Source organism: Cheilinus undulatus, linkage group 8 (genome assembly GCF_018320785.1).
Source record: "Cheilinus undulatus linkage group 8, ASM1832078v1, whole genome shotgun sequence".
Classification (NCBI taxonomy): domain Eukaryota; kingdom Metazoa; phylum Chordata; class Actinopteri; order Labriformes; family Labridae; genus Cheilinus; species Cheilinus undulatus.
This window is the reverse complement of record NC_054872.1, coordinates 34,479,844-34,503,137: the sequence shown is the minus strand read 5'-3', so window position 1 is coordinate 34,503,137 and position 23,294 is coordinate 34,479,844. Positions and strand designations below refer to the sequence as shown.

General features: G+C 40.5%; 2 protein-coding genes across 4 annotated transcripts in view; both read right to left on the bottom strand.

Annotated features, from left to right (window-relative positions):
• The window catches only part of megf8 (multiple EGF-like-domains 8), a 31,933-nt gene extending 19,186 nt beyond the window's left edge, over window positions 1-12,747 (bottom strand). Inside the window, exons 1-15 of the mRNA XM_041793664.1 lie at window positions 12,338-12,747; window positions 11,428-11,617; window positions 11,138-11,301; window positions 10,835-11,044; window positions 9,334-9,514; window positions 8,976-9,064; window positions 7,376-7,589; window positions 7,098-7,281; window positions 2,229-2,374; window positions 2,036-2,146; window positions 1,777-1,928; window positions 1,543-1,644; window positions 1,173-1,320; window positions 641-804; window positions 54-257 (exon numbers count right to left, since the gene is read on the bottom strand). Coding sequence (XP_041649598.1) covers window positions 54-257; window positions 641-804; window positions 1,173-1,320; window positions 1,543-1,644; window positions 1,777-1,928; window positions 2,036-2,146; window positions 2,229-2,374; window positions 7,098-7,281; window positions 7,376-7,589; window positions 8,976-9,064; window positions 9,334-9,514; window positions 10,835-11,044; window positions 11,138-11,301; window positions 11,428-11,617; window positions 12,338-12,361 — 2,283 coding nt within the window. The 5' untranslated portion in view covers window positions 12,362-12,747. The remainder of the gene's footprint in view (window positions 1-53; window positions 258-640; window positions 805-1,172; window positions 1,321-1,542; window positions 1,645-1,776; window positions 1,929-2,035; window positions 2,147-2,228; window positions 2,375-7,097; window positions 7,282-7,375; window positions 7,590-8,975; window positions 9,065-9,333; window positions 9,515-10,834; window positions 11,045-11,137; window positions 11,302-11,427; window positions 11,618-12,337) is intronic.
• Window positions 12,748-14,073: 1,326 nt separating this feature from the next.
• trim35-28 (tripartite motif containing 35-28) lies at window positions 14,074-19,147 on the bottom strand. Of its 3 annotated transcripts, none has more exons than XM_041793688.1 (7): window positions 18,897-19,147; window positions 18,339-18,822; window positions 15,915-16,010; window positions 15,541-15,771; window positions 15,421-15,443; window positions 14,908-15,026; window positions 14,074-14,687 (listed from the first exon to the last, which is right to left on the bottom strand). In XM_041793688.1, the coding sequence occupies exons 2-7, from the start codon at window positions 18,759-18,761 to the stop codon at window positions 14,152-14,154; spliced, it is 1,428 nt and encodes a 475-aa protein (XP_041649622.1). In that variant the 5' UTR covers window positions 18,762-18,822; window positions 18,897-19,147; the 3' UTR covers window positions 14,074-14,151. The 3 variants fall into 3 exon arrangements, with proteins under 3 accessions (XP_041649622.1, XP_041649621.1, XP_041649623.1); XM_041793687.1 differs by having other exon boundaries at window positions 18,928-19,147; XM_041793689.1 differs by having other exon boundaries at window positions 18,950-19,147.
• Between the last annotated feature and the right edge of the window lie 4,147 nt (window positions 19,148-23,294).

Below are 23,294 nucleotides of genomic sequence, written 5' to 3'. Positions count from 1 at the left end.
AGTTTCACACCCTCTACTAAAGATCTATTGTAGTGATGTTCTGTTTCCCTCACCAGTTGGCTCGAGTTGGGCCCGGTCGCCATCCGAGCCTCAAAGTGGAGCCTCTGGATGCGAGCCCACATGGAGACAGTGTCTGTGGGAGGGGGAGCAGGCGGAGGGGCCCCCCACAGCGGGTGGATGAAGCCCCTGAACTGCAACGCTACGTCCATTTCAGTCGTTGGGCTGAGGATGATGGTGGTGCTGCGGAGGATGGACACCTGGCAAAAAGAAGGTGAGGAGGATGGAGGATAGTGGAGGATGGATGGAAGTGGAGACACATCAACAGAAGCACTATTCTCTACAAACTGCTCCACAAGTTTGACAGAGTACTCCAGAAAAAAAAACAGGAATCTTCTCTATGAGCGTATTGAAAACAGACAGCAGAGGAGAACAGAAAAAGAGAAGTGAGCATTGGAGTGTTAGGAAGCCAAGAGCACGAGATAGAAAACAATAAAGGGAAGAGGAACAGTAGTCAACTTGGAGAACTACACTGGATTGTTAAAGCAATTTGGAGGAAGGAAGGAGGGATAAGTATTAGTGAAGAGGGGAGTAGATACAGCCACAGCTAGCACAGTTAGCACTTGAGATGTGGACTCCGTACCTTGTCAGGCTGGGAGTCGTTGCGCGGGTGCTGGAAGGTGAGCAGGTGCAGTCCCGGGACATAGTTCTCGGTGCGACAGGAGTGGAGGGAGGTTAGGAAAAGGGTACGCTCCCCCCACCAGCCGTACGCCCCTGAGATCTGGTCCACACGGCACGCACTTCGCTCTGTGAGACCGAGAGGGAGAGGTCAGCACACAAAGAAAACATCTGACCTCTTGAAATTCTCATCATACAGCAGTTTCCTGAAGTGTACCACTGTACTGAAACGAGCCTGATCCTTGACTTTTGTGTGACGTGTGCTCAAAAAGAGTAAAACTGCATGACCTCACTGCACCAAGGGAACGATGGGATTGAACAGGCAAGTCAAATCGCAGTCTGAGTAGCTTGTCCAATCTTTGCTGGGTGCAGTTGGGTCACTGTTGTCTGTTTTTGAAACACGCCAAACATGAGTCTAGTCCCTCCCATGTCAGCACATAACATCTTCTTTTAAAACCCTTATCTTGTGCCCTCCTTCCTCCCTCCCTGGGTCTCACCTGACACTGGTAGGCAGGATTCATTCTGAACACACCAACCGAACTCCCCAGGGGCACGGGCCAGGGAAGCTGGAGTGCCACTGAACACTAGACAGGACTGGCAATCAGACAGGAAGCGAGCCAGGCCAAGGCAACCAGTACTGCCACACTGAAAACAAAACAGAAGTTTACAAATAATGACAGTGACATCCACATTTTCCTGTAGAAAAATTAGAGGCTGGAAGGATTGGGAGTCACAATGGAAAATTCACTGACTACATATTATGAATTTGCTCTAAATATGCTGGCTTTACTTCCAGTTGCCTGTCTCTCTGTGCATCTTAATATATGTAGGTCAATAGCAGGAATGCAAAATAACGTCAAGGTTTACCGGATTGGTGGGCTGGTACTCTCGACATCGTCCTTCACACCAGCTGCACTCTGGATTCTTAAGGCACATACTCTCGTCTAGCGCCTCAGCACAAACGGCATCCTAAAAAAAAAAAAAAAAAAAAAAGTACTTTAGAACAAGGAATTTCCCCTACAAGCTCTTCAGCATTAAAACATATGACTGTCATCCCTATGATGTTATTTTGTCATCTTGTTTTGGGAAATAATCACTCACCCTGTCACCTTGATCACTACTGACAAACAGTGGTACTTTGTAAGCCACCAGATCTCCACGGGCAACGCCACTGTAGCCCCCGGCAACCAACAGCACTCGTCCCTCCATCACTGCGGCAACATGCGAGTAACGCCCTCTCACAGAGTCTCCTCCTAAGATGAAAGAAAACTTGTGTAAGCCTTTGAACTGCAGATTTTCAAACAACCACAAAGACAATTGCTCTGGAAGAAAACTGGAGTATGTTTGAAGTCAAACTCACTGAGTGACCATCTCTCCCCAGCAGACACCCACTGATGACAGCCCAGATGGTAAAAGAAGATCTCCTCATCATAGCACTTTTCTTCTTGGTAATGAATATGGACGTTCCCTCCTTTGAACAACACACAAGAAGAAAACGGATAAATATACACAGGACAGCACCGATGAGATCCTCTGTGTTTCTCCAGGCTCACCGTAGACCACCATGTAGTTGCCGATGACAGTGGCTGAGTGAAAAGCTCTCTCTCTAGGGCCTGTTGCTGGGAAACGGGAACGGAAGGAGGTCCAAAAGCGCCTGTCCACATGGAACACATCAGTGTTGTTCACCCTCACACTAAACCTTAGGGAAAAAAAGACACAATGGGCTTTAGAATCCAAACATATGTCTATTATTTATTTGTTTGATGGATTATTCTCAGTGTGTTCTTGATTTTGTCAACCAAGAACTTTTCAACTTTTCTTCTCTTATCTTTATCATTTCATTAAGTTCAATATGTGTAACAGATTATATAAGAAGACCTCTAAGAGGAAAAAATGAAGCATTTAAGAAGTCCAACTTGATGCATGCAACAGCACAAAAAATATGCACATCAAAAATAAAAACAGCTGCAAGAACACACTCAAACAATACAATACATATCAGAATACTGCGTTCACAACACATTATCATTACAATATTATAACATCAGCCAAGATCCTTAAAAACAGTTTGCATGTCTTCCCTAGAGATGAATATCAAAATCAGGTATTAACATGGTACCAGTACCAACACATTCCATACATACTGGACAAAATACTACACAGATACACTATATTGCCAAAAGTATTCACTCACCCATCCAAATAATTGAAATCAGGTGTTACAATCACTTCCATGGCCACAGGTGTATAAAATCAAGCACCTAGGCATGCAGTACTTTCTACAAACATTTGTAAAAGAATGGGTCACTCTCAGGAGCTCAGTGAACTCCAGCGTGGTACTGTGATAGGATGCCACCTGTGCAACAAGTCCAGTCGTGAAATTTCCTTGCTCCTAAATATTCCACAGTCAACTGTCAGCTGACTGGCCACGTAAAAATGACAGAGCGGGGTCAGCGGATGCTGAGGGGCATAATGTGCAGAGGTTGCCAACTTTCTGCAGAGTCAATCGCTACAGACCTCCAAACTTCATGTGGCCTTCAGATTAGCTCAAGAACAGTGTGTAGAGAGCTTCATGGAATGGGTTTCCATGGCCGAGCAGCTGCATCCAAGCCATACATCACCAAGTGCAATGCAAAGCGTCAGATGCAGTGGTGTAAAGCATGCCGCCACTGGACTCTAGAGCAGTGGAGACACGTTCTCTGGAGTGACGAATCGCGCTTCTCCATTTGGCAATCTGATGGACGAGTCTGGGTTTGGCGGTTGCCAGGTGAACAGTACTTGTCTGGCTGCACTGTGCCAAGTGTAAAGTTTGGTGGAGAAGGGGATTATGGTGTGGGGTTGTTTTTCAGGAGATGGGCTTGGCCTCTTAGTTCCAGTGAAAGTTCCTTTCACCGGAAGGATTTTGGACAATTCCATGCTCCCAACTTTGTGGGAACAGTTTGGGGATGGCCCCTTCCTGTTCCAACATGACTGTGCACCAGTGCACAAAGCAAGGTCCATAAAAACATGGATGAGAGAGTTTGGTGTGGATGAACTTGACTGGCCTGCACAGAGTCCTGACCTCAACCCGATAGAACACCTTTGGGATGAATTAGAGAAGAGACTGAGAGCCAGGCCTTCTCCTCCAACATCAGTGTGTGACCTCACAAATGCGAAGACAGAACAGGAACCATGTAGAGAGAGAGTGGCAGAAGACATGCACTAAACATGTGCCAAGACCAGGAACTGATCCCACAACCGGTGCACTGAGGACTACAGTCTAAGCATAAAGATGCAAGCTCTACCAACTGAGCTCAACCAGTGTCCGGAAGGGCATCTTTAATAGCTTTACTCCGTCATTATGAAAAATTCATCCATTTAAACTAAAACAATAGTTTATCGTTTATAAAGTACACTGAGTTACATACACTTTTTATGAATAGAGTCCTCAATTCAGTGTAAGAAGTAATCACAGTTTGTAGCAGGTTAGCACGCTGGGCAGCAATGACTCATCTCTTCACAACCTGTAAATTCCTGGTGAGGCTGCAACATTACAAGAGTGAACTAAACTGGCAATCAGTGTCAGAGAATAATCATGGTCCATCACAAATAGGCAGCACAAACTATGAATGAGAGGCAGCAACAGAATGGCCACTTCCAGTGGCTGTCTCCACTGAATTATGCAGCAGTCTTTCATTTACCATACAACATTTCCAAGTCATGACAGCCACCCTTATGACACACGTCCCATTACAACTGTAAAAGTTAAGAATATCTCTATACATGAATACTTCTGGAAATATTTGAGGAAATTCAACTATAAATTGTATATAACATAGAAGTGAGTCATGTGCATCAGATTTTAGTTGTATAAAAATTTCAGTGTAAATTCTACATATTGTGGCAAAGACCTCCAAAACAATCTTTATTTATATATTTATATATAGGTATTTATATACCTCTGTTTTCTTTCATCTCTCTGGCCTTTGCACTCATTAAAGCTGGCATTTTAAATCTACTTACTATCATATAATCATTTATTTTGCTGCCTTGAGCTTTGAAGCTTTATGCAGTCTAACACACTGCACTATGCTAGGTTTGTCATTTGGGATGTTTACAGTCCCTTGCAATACTTGCACACTTCTCTTTCTTGCTCAGTATATGAGGCCCTGGTTTCATCACTTCCACTTTGACTTGCTTACTGTCCGTACACCTCCAGTCTTCAGTTTCTGACATTAAAAAGAGAAACCAAGAGCAGATAGCACCCCCTGTTGGCTAAAAAGGATTAACTTGATATATATTTTTGTCAAATTGGTTTGAATTAGGGATGGGAACAATTAATCAATGATCAATTAATTGGACATTAAGAATTTGGTCGATCACAGGAAATTTAGTCGATCTGATGCTGGCATTTAATAAAGGGACTAAACACGCCTTACTCTGCACTGCACAACAATATCTACTGTCATGACATTTTGAGTGGGTTTTAACAAAAGCAAGGAGAGAGGGAGAGGGCAAACAGAAGAAGTACTGGAGCAGCGCAATGCATTATCTCAATTTGCCGAAACGCAAAATGAAGAGAGCGAAGCGAAGTGTGGTGTGGGACTATTTCAGTTTAGAGAATCATTGAGAAACACACTCATTAGCTACCAGTTTTTGTTATATAGGGAAATGTTATATATATCGGAGTTTCTGTTAGCCGGCATTGGCCGGTAAAAAGGCTGGAAGTCTGGCAGATAAAAATATAACTGGTCAAAATGTCCAGCAGAAAACATGCCGATGGCCAGATAAGTAAATACTGAATGCTTGCAGATTATATTTTGTGTAACCTAGAAGATATGTTGTGAGAATGCATTAATATAATCTTACTACATCTATTGCCCTGCAGTGCTGGAGTTGTTTATCTCCTCAGACGGCAAGCACATGGCTAATTATGTATGCAAGATGACGTAAAACCCAAGCCTTCTCTCTTAGCATGTGCAGTTCTGCTGGGGACTATGCTGGAAACGTTTGTCCAAAACATTCTCGGAAAGCAGAATTTTAATCTAAGTGAAGTTTTCCTGGTTAACCAAAGGCTTAATATCATCAGCGGTATGGAGGGATTTTGAGTGTCATCGCTGCGAGTAATGGAGAGGCTGAAACAAAGGGAATTGTATAGCTGAGCGTCGTAAACACCAACGCAGCAGCAGAGAGAGGAGAGTTGAGCAGAGTTGTAGTGGACTTCAATAAACTACCTATGACTGACCCTCAGATAAAGTTGGATTGTAGTCAACACAGAATCACATCGTGCAGAACGACAGAGACCGCTGGAGCTGATAACGACAGCTCCGTCTCTCCTCCTCAAACGTAGCTGGCTGTTAAGACTCGGGATGTCCTGGCTAATTAGCAGAAGTAGTCTTGGATAAGCCATTAATGAGAGGAAGACTGGACTGGGCTAGCAGCGTGGCGCTTTTGTCTTTTCAGGACTAGTCCAATAAACCAGGATGGTTGGATTTACAGCTTTAGCAGAGGTTACAGTTATCATGAGGACTGATATTAGCAACTGACGGTAGGACTCATTTATTACTTGAAATGCGGAGTTTTAACGCAGTGTCCAGTTAACAGAGCACCTTTTTATGTGTTTGGATGCTCCATTGTTGTCGGTGGAGGATGGTATTTGGCTGTTAAGTTATGGTAGCAGCCAATGTGCTAACAGGCTAACGGTGCTAATGTGAAGCTGTTGTTGTTAATGAGTTTAACATGGGCGTATATTGTGTAACTGACTGCGTGTGTAAGGAAAAGCGCGCAGCTTTCATTTTGATGCTTTAAACCACTTACACAAAGAATAATAAGAGAAAGTCTGTGTGCAGTCATTTCTAGGGTTTTAATCATGTGTACCTGTCTACAAGCCTGTAATAACAGGGCAATAATTACTCAGGTTTCCTGTTGGCTTGGTTTCTACTGTCTCGGTTTTGGGTCAGGTCTGGAAATAAAAATGTATCCTCCCTCCTGTTTAGCACAGACTTGTATGTATCAATGTACCACAGAATATCAGATTTATGCATTTTTCTGCTGTTAATGCAGCAAAACAGTGTGAAAGCAAATGTCCGGTAGTTGTTCTAAATGGCCGGAATTCTTGAGGACTGCCAGTCATTTTCACCGAGGACAAAAAAGTCTAGCGGAAACGCTGTGTTATACATATGCCCATGTATGTGTTTTTTATACATACATAACGATTAATCAATTAATTGATCGTTAACATTATCAGTGCTCGAGTTGCCAGGTTTCTTCCAAACGCCCATCCCTAGTTTGAATTTTCCATATTTGTTTTGATTTTTAATTGTATTGCATGAGATCTCTAAACGACACAGAAACATAAATGTTCACAACCACATAAAGACGAGGGTGCCAGTTTTGACAATGGCATATGTCTCCAGTATGCCCATTCACTTCAGGGTGTGTACCTGGCGGTAGTAGGTCGATGGCCTCCGTAGACCAGAAGAGTCCTGGATGGGCTGTGGAACACCATGGAGTGTCCAGCAGTGGCAGGGGGCTTCCCACCAGTGGGCTGAACAGTCTCCCATCGTCCAGAGCCATGCAGACCGAACCGATACAGAGAGGAGGAAAACATATCTTCCTCAGTGCGACCTAGGAAATAAAATGAAGAAATAAACATTCAAGTTTGATTTATTTATCAAGCGTATGTTCTATCTAATCAAAGACAACAAAACTTGAACCCCACCTCCAAATACATAAAGGTAACTGTCCACTACAGCGGCAGCGTGGTTGGCCAGTTTAGGAGCACCGAGTGAATTTGAAAACCCGAGCTGCTGCCAGTCGTCATGGAGAGGACGGTACATCCAGACATCACTTGCCAGGGAGCCGTTTGCCAGCTCTCCTCCAAATATAACCATGTTACCCATCCACTCGACTGCAGTGTGAGAGTGACGAGCCACCTGACAACACAAGGATGGGTATCAGATAATAAACAGAAGTGTGAAACAATTAATATGAGCATTTCTATTTCAAAATTTGCACATTTAAAAGACAACCTTAGTTGACCAAAGTGCTTTACAGGCTTTGACAAAACAGTAAAAGCACGAGAAATGATTCACAAAAAAACACATAAAACACATAATGATCTAGCAATATCAAAGAGAATACAAATGTCAAGTTCAACTTGTATTAAAAGCCAGTGCAAACAGGTGAGTTTTCAGCAAAGATTTAAAATTATCTCTAGACTGAGCAGTTCTAATGTTCAGAAGTAAACTGTTCCACAGTCTAGGAGTAGCCACAGCAAACGTCCTGGTTGCACCGGTTGCACACCAACCACAGGATATAAGCATCATCACCCCCTATCAACTGCTTGTGCTGAACTTCCTGAATATTTCCAGCTATGGTTCACCTCAGTGTCACAGAAAAAAAACACCAAGAAGTTGGAAGGTAAATCCCAGTAAAGCCAGAGTAAAAAATTGGTAGTTTCAGTTAATATATAAATTGTGAGAAAACATGAAATTTCCCTGGAAATGTCCAGAACTTTTAAGAATCTTGTGTTAATAACTGTTTACATGCATGTAAAAATAGTCCAAGAGCATAACCTCTTGCAACCTGTTAAATATCAAACCTACAGTTAGGCACTTAACCGGAAATAAAATTATTTCACCGACATATTATCAGAACTACTACTGGCATATTTTCGGTATGAGCCCACATGAATGTATCTGGACACAAAACATAGTGGTAGAAGTGTCTGCTCAATATAAACAGTATTCATTCAAATCTTTTTGACAAAACTTTGAGTTGCTAAGAAGCTTTGAAAACCCACTCCTGCTTGAGTTCACTTGTTAAGACATGGCATCAATGTAAAGATAACGCTTTACAGATTTTAGCAGATGTGTAAAAATCCCTATAAAAGTTACTGGGACTGGGTAAATGATGTGTAACTGATGTTTTTCTGCCTAAAAATGTTTACACTTTTAGAGTAAATATCTCCTGTGTTGCTGGCATGTAATATTGTAAAAGTATTGAGGGTGCCTTGTTTACAGTAAAGTACTGGGATTAGAGGAACTGTAGTTTGTGACATATTTTCATTCTACTGGTTGTGGTCTGAGTTGTGTTTTGTTTAGGTGGAAAATGCTGTGCTTGTTAGTTTGCCATGATCTGTGGGCACTCAGTCAATGGACTTTGAGACTGCCTTTAAAAGGTTTTCCTCTGACAAGAGCTAGCCCCAGATATGGGGCCTCTAGGGATGAAGGGTTAGAAAAACTGTTACTTGTTTATATAAAACTGATCGATTCTGTGTGCACGAGTTAACTAGAGAATCTACAGTACAAAAAACTTACAGGAGAATGACCATATGACCGGCTGTCCCACTGGTTGGATGTGAAGTTATATTTGATCAGGTCACCAAGAGCTCTGTTCAGGTCAAAGCCTGGGAGAGAAGAGTTCTGTCATTAGCATACACTGACACCATTCATCACTAACAGATAGTGGGGGAGATTACAGGGAGAGGAGGGATGACAGATGACAAAAAAGATTTCAGTACTTTGGGTTAAGACTAATCCTAATCTAAGTAATAAATGGCATTAGATGGTAGAAGTTATATATCCTGTAGAAGGATAATTTTCTTACTGTAAATGCATTTTTATTAGGAGCTTAAAGGGAGATCTATACTGAAAACAATATCAGTGTGTAGCTTACCGCCAAACAAGTACATGGCTCCAGAGGAGGACAAGTAAACGCCAGCAGAACCCGTCCTTGGGGGTGTGTAGGGGTTTCCATCACTCACACGCCACCACTGCCCAGCCCCACTGTCGTCATGAAAACCAAGTTGGCAGCTACGACCCAAGAAGCCTGGGTTGCACAGACAGCGCTCTCCTTTCTGAAGTGAAACATGGATAAGAGAAAAAGGCAAAAGAGAATTATTCAGAAAAAAAACACACATTTTTTGTATTTTACAAATATATTTGGATATTGGGAGTATCTACCAGCTAACAAATGTTAAATAAGTCAACCAGTGCCTTTTTTTGTGGTCCACCAGTGTTTGAAAACAGGTGCTGTCAAGCGACTGAAAAGAATAATTGAGTCAATTACAGCCTCCGTGATTAATTCATGGCATACATGGATGATATACGCAGGACTGCATTATAGAATTTACTTTATAAAACTGTTTGTGACTGGTTATATATCTAAATTTATGTTTATATGATACATTGTTGTCTATATATTACTCTGGTCTTCACATTATTAAAAGTGAATCATCCATTTATTGTAACTGATCTGTTACTCTATTGACATTTGACATCCTACATATCTTCCCCCAACACAAAGACACTCACTAGCAGTAGGCCTACCTCTGGTCTTAGTCAAACCAGGCTGTCTACCTCCTCTCTCTGCCTCTTCACTGGTGTTTTGTTACACTCTAAAGTTATGTTTTAACTTATGAACACGTTTTCATTGCATGTGAGTGTGCGCAGAAAGCTTCCTGTTAGTGACGTCACGAAAGTTCATAATGAAAGATTTTGAGCATCAGACCTTTACACAAGGTTTGAAAGCTGTATATAAATAATCACCACAAGACCATGACATGCATGGCTTGTTTATTCATCCAGTTTACAACGCTACAGTGGACAAATGTGGAAGACAGTGACGTCAGTGCGACTGGTTTGCATTAAAGTTCTTTTATTGCGCAATGTTTGTGTGATTAGTTAATCAAAATGATCACGTTATTTCGCCAGCACTATTGAAAACACAAAATCTGGCAGTCTTTGTAGAATCAGTACTCACTCTGACTTCACAATCTGTCAATACAAAATGCAGTGCCATAGGAATGGAAGCACAGAGGGGTAGATGTGTTAACACACCCAAAAGAAGAGAAAGGTGGGGTGAGGAGGAGCTCATTTTCATTTAAAGAGACACACAAGAAGAATGCTATTTAAAGCTGGCTAAGCAGGGTCAAAAACCTCCTTTGCTGCTTAATCCATACAATGTTTTGACCAAATCATGGCACAGACGTTTCATTCAGACTACAGGGGACAGTGGTCAAGGTAAAAAAAAAAAAAAAAAGGGGTACCTTACCTATCAATGTTAAAAAAGCTGCACGACTGGCATACTAACTAAGGTTATTCAAGGTAGGATGCGTGACTAAATCACTGTTGGATTTTGATTTTAATTTCAGATCTTAAGATTCTCTTCTTCTTACCTTGTCACACTGGCCATTCACTGAACAGGACTGGGAACACAGAGGAGTTGTACAGGCAGCTCCTCCCCAGCCTTGATGACAGTGGCACTTAAATGTAGAGGGGTCACAGCGGCCATGACCACCACACGCTCCAGGGCACAAAGAGAAGGTGTAGGTTGCATTAAAGCCCAGCAGGTTGTAATTAGCATCACTGAAGAGATGCAGCAGCATCTGGAACGAGGAAATGTAATCAGAAACACAAACCTGACATTTTCTATGGTTAAAAGGCTTCGCTGTCTCCCAAATTTTGTCTTGATTGGTTACCTTTCCAGACTTGGCCTCGATAGGTTGAGGCAGAGTGTTTCCACTCAGACTGGCAAGAAGTGGGCTCTGGTAGGAGTCGCCATCATACACAAACAGGTAGTCATAGGTACACTCTGTGTCCATGAAGGTGAAATTTAAGACAATGCGGTGACTGTTGCTGGGAGCTGGAAGATACAAAAAGAGAATAATGCAAGAATTATTAATTAAAGAACGACTGCCTGCAAATTACATTTTTTGAAACATTTTTTTCCTTTTCAAATAACACAGCACAGTAACATATCTCTTTATACCTTTAATAAGCCACTCGCAGTTCCCATTGACAGAGTAGTTTCCTGGCCCATCTGTGACATACCCTGGTGGTCCCCGTAACACCTGCCTGTGGCCCTTGCAGTCCCCCGCTTGACACACAGGTGACTCAGCCAACAGTAGTGCCACCAGGATGAAGGAGACAGGGAGGGGGGAGGCCATTACTGGCACAGCCTGGAGGAAGCAAAGGTGGCAGAGAATCATGAAGTTTAAGTCTGAGTAAACCCGTTGCAAAAAAAAAACCGAAACAAAACAAAAAAACAACAAGCAGTAGAAATGTGAAGAGAATGTGGATCAACCCACACATTTCAATGGTGTCAAGCATCTGGTTGAACATGAAAAAGGTAGTTTAAAAACAGGATGTTCATGGTTATTCAACAATTTCTTAAGGCTATTGCTTTTCCTTGCACATGGTCATTTATCTCTTTGTTTATCTTAAAAAAACTTTAAATACATATGACCCTTGTATTCGCTGCAGTGTTCTTCAATGTAAAAACTATCACAAAGGGACCGTTAAACATTAAACATACATTAAATTGTACGTTGCGCATTTCGATCATCAGAAAATACTCTGGTCTGATAACGCTAACTAGTGTTAGCCAAGTGTACTGTAATCACTGCACCAATCTCATAAGCATAGCACAAATGTAACTCAGATGTTTTAAAAAATGGGATTTTAAACACAGTTAACACTAAATAGAAACTTGGTGTTGATAAAATGTATTTCTAACATCAAACTAGCGAAAGCCCACTAGTATCTCCAACTGAGGGCTCTCCGCAGGCTATAACAACAAAGCTAACGTTAACCGTTGCTAAGCTAAGCTAGCTATTGAATACCGTTAACAGGCAGAGGCCGTTAGCTGGGTAGTTCACTATTTGCATTATCGCACTCACCAGTTCCCGTCTCTTTTGCCCCATCTCAATTTACATTTTCGGGACTCTTTACCGCTAGCTACTACATGAGCTAACTAAACCTTATTGAGCGCTCAAGGCTACCAGCTAGCCAAAATAGCTAGTAGCTGAATCCCTGCAGAGGACAGCGCTGGATGGTCGGCTAGCCTGGTCGACAGCTAGCGGTAGCGGCTCAGACACATCCAGATGCGCAGTCGTGAGCTACTGCAAAATCTCCCGTGGAAGTCATTCTGTAGAGTACTTCTTCGTGTTTGATCACGGAATCATTTTTCCAAACTATGTTATCAAGTTGATGGGAAAAGCTCCAGTCTAACAGCGAAACCTGGGAACAGCATCGGGCCGATTGATGCAGTCCATCTTAAGGACAGATGCCCGTTGTTTTGGTGTTTATGGCTGGCTAGCACAACCAGTGGTTGCCAACACAAAAGACAGCGCTGCGAGTGGCATAGCCCAGCACTGCCATCAAGTGGAGACAAAAAACAACTATTTAACATCTGGATGTGACCGACTCTAACTATTATGAACAAATTATTAACAACCATGGATGTAATGACTGTTTAAATCTACGTAAATTTGAGTCAGTTATATTTGTACCTTCAGGTATATTCGATATAATCACCAGTCAAGGCAGTTTCTTCCAATTCCAGCCTTTTATTTTCATTGCAAAGATTAAACAAAATTACTTGATTTGCGTTTTTATTAAGTTGATTCAGAAACAACACACAGAGTAGCAGTAGTGAATAATACTTTTTTCTGCTAAGCATTGAGCAGTAATAAGTGAACACCAGCTAATACAGATACATGAAAATAAACACACCAGCTTAAGTTTAGACATCAGAAACTTGCAATAAAAAGCTAGAAATGTCACAGTTAAAAATCTTAAATTTTTTTTCATTTTTTAAAAAATATTTTTGACTTTAGGTACTCATTTCATTTCAAGTTCTTAAAATAATCTCCAATTCATGAACATGTATGACTTTAAAAGTTGAAATGTCCTTCTTTACTTGTAGATTAACATTTTGAACTTGAGAATTTTCTCTTTTTTTCTTGAAAATCAACAAACCTGCTTTATTATTTTTTTCTAAAGTGGCCCTTACACACCGTCAAAATAAAGGATAGTTTATACATAGATCTTTTGTCAAAAACAAGTGTTTGTAGGCCTATCATGTTGGGATTGTGCCAATGAAAATAATTAAAATTGATATTTACTTTGTCCAAGTGGATCCTGGGTGGGCTAAGAGGGCTTTCTTAGATGCACATTTTTCATGCATCAAGGCACTACCATTTATTGAATTTCAGACATTCAAGTGTTTAGCAGCCCTAAAAGCCAGCAAAGAAACTGAAGTTGCATTCCTCGTCAGCATTTTTCATATAAAGATTATGCTTTATTTCATAAAGTTCGTTTACAACTGAAGAGGGACAGCTCAATCTGACTCTTCAGACTTTGTCACTATTTACTTTCAGCATCTTCTATGCTCCAAATTATTTTGGTGATTTAAAGGAAAAAAATATAGTTTTACCTCTCTTGCATATGAACTGACAAAAACTGGTAGATCTAGTTCCATAAGGCAAGCATTCCAGTTTTTGCACTTCAGTTTTCTCTGCTAGCCCTTTAAAAGAAAGGATTTTATCAATTTTATTCAATGTCTTTTTAATCAAGCATTAAACTCAAAGTTTCTTGGCAAACTATTAAAGTCTGACAGAGTTCTAAAGCACTGTTGACCATGTCCACCTTTATTGGAGTTAAAATATTAACTCTTGCTGCTCCAAATCTCTCTTTTTTTTCATACAGGATATCATGAAGTGTGGACAGCCATTTTCCCTGAAGCCAGAATCATTGGTGTATTGTGGAGCCCAGGGCCAAATATAGGATAAATCCTCTCATCAAACTTGTGTGTTAAAGTAACCAGGTGCTTTGCTGTTCCCCCATCCCAAAAGGACACCTCTCCTTTATCAATATTAAGCTTGACTCGGATCACTTCGGGACGCTGCTGCACCTGCAGCTCTGTACGCTCAGGTGTTAAGGCAGTGTAAACCCCTTTGGACAGTCCTATGGCCCACACCCCACGGCTTGTATTGACTGTGAACTTCTTTTTACGAGGCACTGACTCTTTGCACACTCCCACCACCCACTTGGGGTGGTCACCAACAGAGATGTCCCATTTGTGTTTCCCCGAGGTGTAACCTTCAGCACCCAGGACAAAGACGCAGGGATCAAAGCGCTCCGGGTTGTCGGGGACAGTCAGACGCTCTGAGCTCTCTTTCACACTGGTCAGGTCTGCACTTAAAGCCAGCCATGGAGAGGCAGTGTTAGGGTCCAAAACCACTGGATCTGCATACAGGAAAAAACAGGTCACAGTTTGATGCATTGCTAACATTTGTTGAATATACTGACCAATTATTTCAAATTGTAAACACTGTTTATAGAGTGAAAAACTCTTGAATTTTTGCTAATGTTAAAAGCAGTGTTACAACAAACCCCAATACCGACTCTAGTATAGACTTTCAGTCATTAGAATCAACATTTCATTCCATTGGTGTAATTTACTTACTATATTTGACATGGGCCTGCATGTTTTTCCAGATTTTGAAGCTCAGAGCACCAACATGCTTGCCCATATCCAAAAGACAGCCTTCACCAAGGCGAGGGTCTTCACCACCCCAGCGTGCTCTGAAGCAAAGATGGAAAGATGCGATCAGTAAGATTCAACGAAGGCCAAAAAAAGAGGGACTTCAAACATTTTGACCTCTTAAGGTGCATGACTACAAAAAAAAGACCCACTAAAGACTAAGGAGTCAGCACTCAAATATGTCCTATGGAGTTATTTTACTCCTGGGCTTGCTGTAAACTGTACGCCAAGCCAGGTAATGATAGAACTCCAAAGGACACATTTCAGTGTGGACTCCTCATTTTTTTTCACCCAAATTAATAAAAAGCATTGTTAAACAATAAACAATGATAAAATAAAACTCCCTGTCAACTTAGCAGTTTAGATTTACACATGTACATGCAGATATTATCCATCAGGAAAAACATTTGATCATTGACATTTATTACTACTTACTTTGATTTTAATTCCTTGAAATTCTAAAACACAAAAGAGAATAATACATTATTATAATAATAATTTAAATTCAGAGAGAAGTCAGTGTACATTTTGTGTGAATCTGCCCCCTTCTCTTACCCGCAAGAGGGGTAAATCCTCATTGCCCATCTCTTTTTTCAAAGAGTCAGTGAGCTCTTTCAGGGCAGCTATGTCTTTTGTTGTCTTGTCATTGAGCTCCTGTAAGGCAGCGATCTTCTCCTCTTCCTCAGAACCGAGGGCTCTCAGACGCAAAGCTTCTTCTGTGATGAGCACCTGTCGCAGCCTCTCAAATTCTGCCTTGATCTGCTCCTCTGCCTGCTGAGCTTGTTGCTGCATTAAGCAAAAGAAAAGAATTTACATGCTGATTAAATAGGTATGAAGTCAAACCAGTGCAGTGTGGAGTGTGACTTTTCTAGAGTGTTGGAGGTCCTGTTGATTGACGAACATTATAGCTGCTGGGACAATAACTTTACCTTGATGTAATCCACTGCCTTGCTGATTTTACTGCTTGTTTTCTTGTATGAATCCACTTTCTTTTCAAAAATCTGGACTCTGTATCCCAGCTCCTTCTGCAGGGTGAAAAGGCAGAATGTTGGCTAACCATAAAACAAAAGGGAAAATGGTGAATTGGTGTGAATCTGTATGTATAAATCTAGCTGTCTCTGCTAAATTCATAATGGATCTATAGTTGGACAAGGTTACTAACCACTGTTTTCTCACAGGGAGGTAATTTCTTGTCAGATGACTAGTTTTGAGGCAAACAGTGAAATCTGGTGAATATTCTGTGTGGGGATTATGCAGTGGTCTTTTGTTAATCAGAGAAGTGAAAGGGGATGTTTGGATACTTGATAAAAATAAAAACAAGACAAAAAAATGTCTGATACACTCCAGCAACATATGTTGAAAAATGTAAATGAGTGATTAATTCATATTTCTGAAAATAACTGTATTTTGAGGGATTGCAATTTTATATGTGGGTGTTACCATGATAGACTAGATAAATATAGGTTATATAATAAAGAGTCAATTGTATATGTTACCATATATTGATAACAATTGTTTATGTACACTTTATTGCCAAAAGTATTCGCTCACCTGCCTTGACTCGCATATGACCTTAAGTGACATCCCATTCTTAATCCATAGGGTTTAATATGATGTCGATCCACCCTTTGCAGCTAAAACAGCTTCAACTCTTCTGGGAAGGTTTTCCACAAAGTTTAGGAGTGTGTTTATGGGAATTTTTGACCATTCTTCCAGAAGTACATTTGTGAGGTCACACACTGATGTTGGACAAGAAGGCCCGGCTCTCAGTCTCCGCTCTAATTCATCCCAAAGGTGTTCTATCAGGTTGAGGTCAGGACTCTGTGCAGGCCAGTCAAGTTCATCCACATCAAACTCTCTCATCCATGTCTTTATGGACCTTGCTTTGTGCACTGGTGCCCAGTCATGTTGGAACAGGAAGGGGCCATCCCCAAACTGTTCCCACAAAGTTGGGAGCATGGAATTGCCCAAAATGTCTTGGTATGCTGAAGCATTCAGAGTTCCTTTTTACTAGAACTAAGGGGCCAAGCCCAGCTCCTGAAAAACAACCCCACACCATAATCCCCCCCTCCATCAAACTTTACACTTGACACAATGCAGTCAGACAAGTACCGTTCTCCTGGCAACTGCCAAACCCAGACTCGTCCATCAGATTGCCAGATGTAGAAGCGTGATTCGCCACTCCAGAGAACATGTCTCCACTGCTCTAGACTCCAGTGGCAGAGTGCTTTACACCACGGCATCCGACACTTTGCATTACACTTGGTGATGTATGATTTGGATGCAGTTGTGCAACCATGGAAACCCATTCCGTGAAGCTCTTTACGCACTGTTCTTGAGCTAATCTGAAGGCAACATGAAGTTTGGAGGTCTGTAGCAACTGACTCTGAAGAAAGTTGGCGACCTCTGCGCACTATGCCCCTCAGCATCCGCTGACCCCGCTCCGTCATTTTACGTGGCCTACCACTTCGTGGCTGAGTTGCTGTCATTCCAAATTGCTCCCACTTTGTTATAATACCACTGACAGTTGACTGTGGAGTATTTAGGAGCAAGGAAATTTCACGACTGGACTTGCGGCACAGGTGGCATCCTATCACAGTACCACGCTGGAATTCACTGAGCTCCTGAGAGCAGCCCATTCTTTCACAAATGTTTGTAGAACATTTGCATTTGCAGAAAAGTCTGCATGCCTAGGTGCTTGATTTTATACACCTGTGGCCATGGAAGTGATTGGAACACCTGATTTCAATTATTTGGATGGGTGAGTGAATACTTTTGGCAATATAGTGTATGTTGTAAATGAGCATACCTTTGGAAGTAAATTCTTTATATATTGCTAGATTTTTGTTGATATCCAATATGCTGACATTTACATACAAACTGCCTTTAGCCGATACCAACCGGTACCAGATCTAAAACTTCAGTCCTAAAACACACATTTCCAAGTTTAAGGATGAAGAAATGAAGACATTTCAGCCCTTAAAAAAGTTTTAACTGTAAGGAATAATGGTTAAAAAACTCTACTACTTTATTTGTTAGTATGGTGGATATTCACAGCTGAAATAGGCAGAATTTTGTAGCCATGTCAGTCATAAATATCTGGGGAAATTAAAATATATATATTTATTTATTTATTTATTTAAATTTCATGTTAGTTAAACAGTATCTCCTTAGTGCCTGTTGTCTTAAATATGACATTTTCATGTATGTTATCTGGAGCTTTGTATTTTTTTGTATTTTATGTCTGATGTGATAATTTTTTAAAAAGCAAAAATTATGCATAAATAAATAAAATAAATCAAGTTACTATATTTCCAATGCAGTCACTTGAACCTGTGGTGAAATCACTTTACCTTACATATTGCTGCTCCATCTCTTACTGACCACAGCCTGTGTGTATTATGTAGAGCTACACATTCCACACACAGAGGCTCCTCGTCCTTCTCACAGTAGAGCTCAACAGGCTTCAGGTGAATCTTACAGATGTCATTGCTGGCAGGTTGTTGGTTCGGCCGCCAGTTGGAGGTCTTCAGGAAGGTCTCACATGTGTCCCGGAGCGCACGGTTGGAAATGTCCTGTCCCTCCTTAAAGTCCTTCCTACAAAGAGGACAGCATTTTTTCACCCGTAAACTTCTCCGAAGACAATCCCTACAGAAGCTGTGGGTGCACGGCAGCAGTACGGGGTCATCGAATATACTCTGACACACAGGGCAGGTCAGGTCCAGCTGCAGGCGTTCACGCTCCTCCGTCATTTCTTCCTCCATACTGTCAGCCATGGTGTCACTCCGGGCCCTCTTCAGTTTACTTTCGTTTTTGACAAAGCTCTGAAGCGACAGACTGAACAGAAAATACACACCAACGTCACTCTGTGTGGTAATTTAATGTTTTACCCATCAGCTAATCTTACGTACTTATTCAACAGGCCGTAGTTGAAGTGACAACCTTAGAAAGAAGAAGTAGATACCAGCACTGAACTCTTCTTCCTCCACGTCCCCGTCCTCTTCTTCTTCAAAGTAATTCCGACAGCCTGAAATGTGTAACGCTAGCTCTAATAGACTGGGTTTTCGGTAAATATTTCAAATAAAACATGACAAGTAGGGCAGAGACTTCTCGGAGTAACTCCACTCTGGTTCTTGCCACGGACTTCGCCCGTGCTACAAAGTTCTTCCGTGTTTTGGTGACGTGTGTCTACGGCCCTATCAACCAGGCTGGGTTTCACAACACTGCCCTCTAGTGGATGTTAGGTGAGCTCCCCAATACTTGAGCTCCCTCTTATTAGGCCTTACAGCTTACAAGATAAGCACAAATCGTCAAACATCAACAACTGAGAAAATATATCCTCCCGAGACCCGTGCTTTTGTTGCTAAAACATTTTAAGCTTCTCCAATCAATCTGGGTAAAGTAGGACCTGATAAATATAAAACTTAAGCCCTGTCAGTGTTGTGTTTTTTTTTTTTTTTTTTTTTTTTAACCATAAATGATGTCTGCAATCCAAAACAAAATTACTTCCTTACTTGGAGGAAGTCATTATAACAAAGAATATGTTGTATCCAACTCAAGTTCTTGAGTCCCTGGAAAATTTCCTTTAGAATTATTATATTTCTAAACACAAAAAAATCCCCTCAAATTCCTTAAAATTTCCTAAGACATCATCTAAAGTGTCTGTTAATATTCGTAAATATTTTTTTAATCTAATAAGAAAAAAACTCGTAAAGATTAACCATATGTTTTAGTGAAATACTCTGAAAAGTAAAAAAGAAAAAAAAAATCCCGATAAATGTCACAAAATTCTGAGAATTTTAAAAGCAAATTTCACCAAATGAAAATCCAAACAAATTACCTAAAATGTCCATTAAATTTCTGGGAAAATTTTCCCCCAAAAATCCAATAAGTTTAAAAATGATCACAGATAAATTCCAAAAATGCCCATAAAAGTACCAGAAATTTCAGAGCTATTCCCCAGAAGACTTAAAAATTACAATTATATCTTAAAAAATATCATGAAAATTCCATTAAACTTTGAATTAAATTGCCCAAATATTAAATCTAATTACTGAAGCGTGATTTCCAGTTATCTTAAAAATTAATTGAAGAGCAGAATTTATTACTATGTTGTTAGAAGCCAAACGTAATGTCCTCTTATGTAAATACAGGGTCTCACGAGGATAAATAAATAATATAAGATGTATATTAAATCTAAAAATATATAGTTCAAATAGTAGAAATATGCCACTAAATAGGAATTTAATTGAAGGCCCTGGTAAAGCACTGCAGACAACAAATGAAGAAAAGAAATGTTTTCCCATTGTCAAAGTAAGATATTCTAACAAGTAAGGGAAATTTTAATTAATGTGAGTTTCTCTTGCCATTTTTCCATATGTATTTTATGTATTGAAATATATCTGAATAAACTGTTTACACAGATAAATGAAGTTCAGCTAACTTTGTAGGTGGAGCAGCAAAGTGATTTTGAACTAAATTGTTCCTCAAACTGCAAATCAGTCCTCATTGCTCCCTCACGATTGCAAAAATGACTCACATACAAAAATGTATTGGTTGCAAGAAGTCAAGATCAGCTTTTCCTGTGGAGGTTTGTATCTGTGGTCTAACCACCTCCGTTTCTATGGTATTTGATCAGTTATTGGAGATTAAGTTGGTCTTTCCTTTAGAGTTGTGTTTTTTGTACTGATGCACTACAAAGAAACTGTTCTTTAAAAAAAAAAAAAAATCCAAATGCTTTAATCATATGTTGTGTGTATTTCCAGTGTAATATCCCTGTTCTGTTGCATGAAAACTGAAATAGCATATAAACTTGACCTTAACCTCTGCTCAGGAGAGGCCATGCTAGCTTGTGCTTCTGTGCTTCTCAGATAACTTAACAGTTGCTACATCTGTATGCTCTATCATGGGTAAAGGCCTGCTTATACCCACTATTAGACAGACATCCTATGTTTTCTCTTTTAACTAGCGTGTTAAAAATCATAAACATCCTTGTATCAGTGTCTTGCTTCAGTTTGCCGTCGCTGTCTAGAATTTATATAACATTTTTTATATAACTACCTAAACCTCCACGTACTATTAGACACAAAGGGCTTTTATGCATCAGAATTTTACCATAGTGTTTTTATGAAATACAAATGTATACATTTAAAGTTAAGAGCATAAACTTTCAATCGTTTAATTTCCTTGTGACTTTAATGTTTGAAAAAAAGCACTCTGAAAGTTTATGGTGCATGTTTATCCAGCTGAGGGAGCCATAGTGCATCATTAACCATCATGTGGTACAGTACTGTGACATCTGTGGTCATCCAAATGTAAGGTTCTGACATAATTTGTGGTTTCACTATCAACTGCGGTTTGGCAACAAGTAGGCTAGGTGTTGCATTTTGAAATTAACTGGATGTTAAGTTTATATGTCTCATAGTGTTTGGGGGGGTGTTGAGTTGTGGCATCACTGGATGTTGTGCTTTGATAATAACTACACTGTTTTTAACTTCAGCTCATTCAAGTGCGCTGTCTTAACTAGATGTTAGGTTTGATATCAACAACATCAGGGTTACAGCAACTGGATTTTAAGTTTTGATGCCAATTGGGTGTTGGGTTTTGACGTACACCAGACATTAGGTTATGGGATGGATGTATCTCAAGTTTTTGGGAATTTTCAGGCATGCATAAGTGAAAACTTCTTAATAACCCCCCTTTCCCCAGAGGAAATAATTAAAAGTGGCAGAGCAGCTTGCATCTTTTTGATATTCAACATTTTACACATCAGTCAAAGGACTTGGTAAGAACTACAGGCATAAAAACCCGGTACACATCTTAACAAACTTGTCTGAGAGATTTTGTCAGATTGACACCAGCTTTTTTGCTCATTTTTGACAAGGTAGATCCAAAGCTGTTCAGACTGTGAGTTTTCATCATAGGGTGTGGCCATAATCAAGGCCCAAACTCTGAATACTTTTTTGTACTTTTTTGCATTATGTATTCACCAGTAATGCCATATACATTTTAAATGCTTTTTTCAATCATAACCAAATTTCACAGGAATGATCCCTCTTACCGAATGCATTAATGCATTGATATTATTGCTATGTTACAGTGGCCCCTGCTGTCAACTGCAAAGTGAACGTTTTCTCCTCTGAATTTAGTTTTTTTTCCCCCTCCTCCATAACAACTTTAAACCCACAGCTCCTGCAGACCATTCAGCCTAGGCTAATGATTTTGGGTCTGCATATGAGTCATCATCAGACCAACAAAAAAGCCTCTTGGACCCATGTCCCAAACATAACAGGACGTCCACCAGCTTCATCTCAATTTCAAAACAGGGTGTTTTATATAATGCTGCCAAGACAACAGTATCACACTGAGCATGCCTACACACATCTTATCATCGTGCCCCTGACTGGCAACAGGAAGTGACACATTTGGATTAATTGTTTATTTGTCTTGCTGTGTTGAACCTATCAAGCTCATATTTCAAAATAAAGGCCTCAGTATTTGTCCAACACAGTGATATGTGCCATTAAAGGATGCCCCACTAGCAATGGTGAGCATTTCCATATCTTGCCATTTGACAGGAAGTTAGGGTAACTTTCATACGAAACATCTGATTAGATAAAACATCTGATCCTCTTGGGAATATACTTGATAATTGTCAGTCCTGTCCTTATCAGATCTACATATTAGCATCTTGTATGTTATACAAGATGCTGCCACCCACTGTTTGCAGCCAGTACTTCCTCATATACAAAGTTCGATATGCTCATTGTTTTTGCTTTAATGACAGTCATGGGAATACGTGCATGGTGTCTCTGCTGTGCTGCAGCACACTGCATGGGTTGCTAACACTTCTACATACCTGTAGTTCAGACACACTACAACATGCACCAGGGTTGGAGGACCCCTCAGTGCTGCTTGTAGCCTCTGTTTGGCTTTATATTTTCAGAGGCTGATACTTTATGGCACACAACACTGTGGTATATTCTCATTGCTCTTTTTTGTACAGGGTAATCAGAAGGTGAGATTTGACTGGTATTGTGTGCTAGAGTGGCACACTAACCTAAAATACAGTGAAACCAAGATCATAACCATGAAACCTGAATCTGCAAGGGGAAGGAAGGGGTTCAAACTGAGTGAGAAAATAAAACCAAAAACCCAGGTGTTTAAAGAGAAGACAGGCTTCTGAAGGTAACAGGATGCTCTTTTTCTTCATGAACATCATAAATGTCACATGGATCTCCCAAGCATACTTCCTTTGGTTTATTGTGGTTAAAATCTTCATAGGAAGACAAAACATCCCTAACATGACT